Source organism: Propithecus coquereli, unplaced genomic scaffold (genome assembly GCF_000956105.1).
Source record: "Propithecus coquereli isolate 6110/MARCELLA unplaced genomic scaffold, Pcoq_1.0 Scaffold64, whole genome shotgun sequence".
In the NCBI taxonomy this organism is placed as follows: Eukaryota; Metazoa; Chordata; class Mammalia; order Primates; family Indriidae; genus Propithecus; species Propithecus coquereli.
Window position 1 is genome coordinate 5,617,040 of NW_012152396.1, and position 5,212 is coordinate 5,622,251.

The following is a 5,212-nucleotide window of genomic DNA, read 5'->3' on the forward strand; positions in this document are numbered from 1 at the left end:
ACACTCATACACTGCTGGTGGGACTGCAAACTAGTACGACCTCTGTGGAAAGCAATACGGAGATATCTCAAAGAGATACAAGTAGAACTACCATTTGATCCAGCAATCCCATTACTGGGCATCTACCCCAAAAAACAAAAGACATTCTATAAAAAAGATATCTGCACTCAAATGTTTATAGCAGCACAATTCACAATTGCAAAGATGTGGAAACAACCCAAGTGCCAATCAATACATGAGTGGATTAATAAAATGTGGTATATGTATGTATACCATGGAGTTCTACTCAGCCACAAAAAACAATGGTGATATAGTGTTAAGGAAAACCCCCCTCTATTACCTGGCGCATCAGCCACCTGAAACCCCCACCCCTCATGGAAGACCCTCACCAACATAATACTAACCTATTACCTGACACATCAACTAACCTATTACCTGGTGCATTAGCCACCTGAGACCCCACCCCTCGGACCACCCCAACTTAATAAAAGTAGGAAAAATTGGATAGACGGGGCTCAAAATTTGGTGGTGAGACCCCTCTTAGCCCGCCAGCGAATAAACCTTGTTTCTCCGACTCTCCGTGTGCCGCTCAGTTTGTCCTCGGAACCACTCGCTTTAACACTTGCTGTAACAATAGCACCTCCTGTATTATCCTGGATAGAGCTGGAACCCTTCTACTAAGTATCCCAAGAATGAAAAAACAAGCACCACCTGTACTCACCATCAAATTGGTTTTAACTGATCAACACTTAAGTGCACATATAGTAATAACATTCATCGGGTGTTGGGCAGATAGATGGGAGGGGGGAGGAGGCGATGGGTATATACACACCTAATGGGTGCACTGCACACCATCTGGGGGATGGACATGCCTGAAGCTTTGACCTGGGTGGAGCAAGGGCAATATATGTAACCTAAACATTTGTACCCTCATAATATGCTGAAATAAAGAAAAAAAAAAACAAAAAAGAAAAGTGACTTAGGGAGTCAAGACATTTACCCACAATTCAAAGATAATAAGATTTTGAACCTTTCTATCTTAAATGTTTTACTCCAAAGCCACTTCCCTAAATTAAGTAGACTAAGTTACTTAATAATAACATTGATGATAATAATAGCTCATATTATTGAGATTTACTACATGCCATGTTCAGTACCTGATTAAGATCAATTAATTCTCAAAACCCTAGATGAAACAGGTTATGATTATTACCCCATTTTAAGTATTTGAGGCCTACAGAAGCTAAATAATTTCCAGAGTTACACACAGTAAGAGGCAGAATTAAATTTGAGCTCCAGCAGGCTGACTCCAGAGCCTGAGCTCTTAATTTGACAAGAGTTAGCGTCTGACTAGATGTGGGGCGGTAAGGGAAAACAGCATGCCATGGGTGACACCGAGGTTTTTAATGGAACCACTTAGTAGATGGCAGGACCATTTACTAATACAGACAATGAAAGATAACTGAGCAACAACAAAAATATGACAAGAAAAAATATACATATAGTTTAAGGATAACAGAATATAGTGGGGAAGAAAACCCTCAAAATAATAAGTTTAATAATAAATTTTAAAATCTGGATTGTAATCTCAGCTCCACCATTTATTAGCCCTTAAGATTCTGGGCAAGCCACCATTTCTTTAGTCTTATTTTCCTTATTTATAAAATAAAATACACATTTCATTTGATTCTAAAGTGTTCTTCACACACACACACACACACACACACACACACACACACACACACACACACATATACTTTAACATCTCTGCAATCACAACACATCTGATAATCAATGGTATCTTCAAGCTTATGAATTGCAAATGCTGAGGTGAGGACGCCATGAACTGGTGTGCGTGTGCACATGTGCACACACTATGCATTTTTTGGAAACCAGAAAGTACCACAGAAATGTAATCTTTAAGAGGCTATTGACTCCTGGCCATCTCTACTAGCATGTCTTGTCATCACCCCAAATCAAGTTTAAAAACCAGACTCAATCTTTTATCGTCAGCAAATTCACAAACTACTAATCAAGTACCGTAAGCCAGGGCTGAAAATCTTGAGAGTCATCTTACATAGCTACATTTTTTTCCCATAATACCCTGTTACCAGATCCTATATGTTCATTATTTATCTCATTTTCCTTACCACTTACTATTTAGACAAGCTACTATCTAATAATATATTTCCTTAATAACTTATCCTTATCTTCTATTGAACCCACTACACTGCTAAGCAAATGATTTCAAATACTCTCTTTCCAATCAATGTCTGTCTTGGTCTCTCTCTCTCAACAGTCACACACAATGTTTCTACTTACACTCTTTCCCTTTATCTGGAATTTCCTATACTTGTACAAATATCATTTATACTTCACTCTACACCAATCCCCCATTCTCTAAATTCTTATAGTAGAATCAGTATTATGAATGTAATATACTTCATTAAATTTTTTTAAAATAATGAAAAAAGGGCCTGGGATTGTGATGTAACTACTACAAGTGGATTAAAAATAATTTGCCTTAATCATGAAAGGAAACAGAAAAATATTTTCCGAATTTTCTTAGAATGCAGTGCTAATAAGGTTACACTGCTCAGTGTTTCTGTTTTAAAGATATTCTTAAAAGTAGTACCAGTAATATGAATCCATAAACCAACTTAGAAGTTGTCAACATTATGCTAATAACTGATATAAGCATTCTTACACTAAGAGAAGAAAAGGAATTATATAGCTCAGATGTTCTGAGGCATACATTTTGGAATATCTACTTCTTAATAATGCTTTTCAAAAAAGCAATATATGGGAGTATACCTCAGTGGTAGAGTATGTGACTAAAAAAAGCAATATAACTGTACTTGGTAATATCTAAAAATTAGCATGCTTTCAAAATATGTTAGAATTTAAGCCAGTTTTCAAAAACATTGTAATATTTTAAAAATTATGCAAACTGAATTACATACCTTGTGTCTTCCTTGAAGATTCATAGCTAGGCATAAGTTACATTTCAAACAGTGGAAAAAATCTTCCTTTGGACCAATCCTAACAAAACATATGAAAGCCAAATGATTGGATTATTTTTACTACACTGATAATTTGCTCATTATATAAAGTTTAATCTCATGGTTAAAAAAAAAAATAATACAAGCCACACTGAAGAATATGGGGTAAACCACCATCTCCCCAACATCCCTCTCCAAATGTAAGCTCTATGAACAGAAAGGTATCTACCCTTCTAAGGCTTTTTTTCTATAAAATATTACACACAGAGAGACGCACATACACATATATACGCACATATACTTTGGGTTTTATTTCTTACATAAATGGACTTATTCTACATATGCTGTTCTACAACTTTTTTTTTCACTTAACAATATATCCTGAAGATTATTCTGTCTGTTCTATATAGAACCACTTCATTCGTAATAGCTACACAGCATATTACATGGTATGGATATATCATAATTTTTTAAATATTCTCTCATTGATATAATTTACAACCTTTCGTTCCTACAATAATACAATAAATATCCTTGTCCAGACATCATTTAGCCAACATGTTGATTATTTTTTACAAGATTCCTAAAAGGGAAAATGTTCAGTCAGAGGCTATTGCAACATTAATTCTGATACTGCCACACTGACTTCCAAAAACAAAGTACCAATTTACAGTCCCACCAAGAGTGCATAACATGTTCCCTACACCTTGGCCAACAATGATGACCTATATGATAGACAAATAAAAGATGTCATTTTAATTTGCACTTCTGAAATTATGAGACAGAGAATATACTGTAATGTTTATTAACCATTTGGATTTCTTCTGTGGATCTGTTCATGTGCCCTGTCCATTTTCAACTAGGCTATTTATTTTTTACTGATTCACAGAAGGTCTTTATATATCCCGGGTATTAATCCTTTCTCTTTGTATTAATATATGTTACATTTACTTTTCTGGTTTGCCATCTCTCATAACTTTGTCATACAGCCATTTATAATCTCTGTGTAATAAAAAGCCATCAATATTTTCCTTTTGGCTTATGCTTTCTGCCTCTTGTTCAGGAAAGTCTTCTGCAAGCTATAGATCATAAACATATTCTCCTACATATACTTCCAATAGTTACAGCTTTTCATTTTTATTTTTCTTTAATCCATTTGACATTAGTTATGTATGGTAAAGGTTAGACTGCCAGTTGTCCCTAAATTTTTATTCTCTGCTTCTTCCACAATAATAGATCATTTAGCTAAGCACTGAGCTACTCAGACTTGTCCTGAATAAAGATTATTTTCCAACTTACTTGGAGGTTAATGAAAATTCTGTGTCCTCAAGAGAAAAGGGTTTGCCTAACCTTCCCTCGCCACTGGCCAAAATATGAGGCGTTTTATACTATATATACAAGGAAGTACCTTATGGATGACAGAGAAAAGATGAGGAGCCGGGGCTCCAGTTTAACCACCTGACTGAGCTATTTCCATGAGACAGGGACTTCGATCTTTCTTCAGCAACCACTATTTTGGGTTTCTGTCACAAGACGCTAAACCCATATTCTAATGAATAAAGTTTTAAGAGTCAATTCTTGTTTCCCAATGGATAATCAATTATCCTAGTTATACCCTTTCCTGATGTGAAATGTCACTTTTGCTATGAATTCGTATGTACACGTGTCTGTATACACTCACATACTCTATGTTTTTCCAATATATCTGTCTATCCCTGCACTTCTGAATTTGAATTACTATAGCTTTATCATGTTTTGACATGTGGAAAGGCAATCCCCTCTTTGTTGTTCTTCCTTTTCAAAATCTGCTTAACTACTGTGAATTTTCTCTCACAGAGGAACTTTAGAATAGCCTGTCAAACTCCATAAATAAACCGTGTAGAGAGGCTACTGCCCAAGATAAAATAACAGAGATCTACTCGCCCATCTAAAATGATGCCAAAACAGACAAACTATATGAAACAATAATTTCACTGATTATCAGGCAACAAAGGACTGTGATCTGTGAGAGACAGGAAACAAACCATGTGAGCCCTACAAGTGCCCCAGTTTACTGCCTCGAGTTTTCAGGCAGGACAGGTGAGAGGAACTAAGGCAGAGCCAGGAAGCCCTCATGATTAGGACAGAGAGCTGAGAGTCCGGGGAAATCAGACAGCTGGAGTTCACAGGACAGTATACCAGAGAGGAGAGAGCTGCATGGAGAAAACCCT

The 5,212-nt window shown here is 36.1% G+C and overlaps 1 protein-coding gene across 1 annotated transcript in view; it reads right to left on the bottom strand.

The window, feature by feature from the left end:
• The window catches only part of RCHY1 (ring finger and CHY zinc finger domain containing 1, E3 ubiquitin protein ligase), a 22,662-nt gene that overhangs the window by 10,326 nt on the left and 7,124 nt on the right, over positions 1–5,212 (bottom strand). Inside the window, exon 4 of the mRNA XM_012659845.1 lies at positions 2,964–3,042. Within this exon, the coding sequence (XP_012515299.1) occupies positions 2,964–3,042 (79 nt within the window). The remainder of the gene's footprint in view (positions 1–2,963; positions 3,043–5,212) is intronic.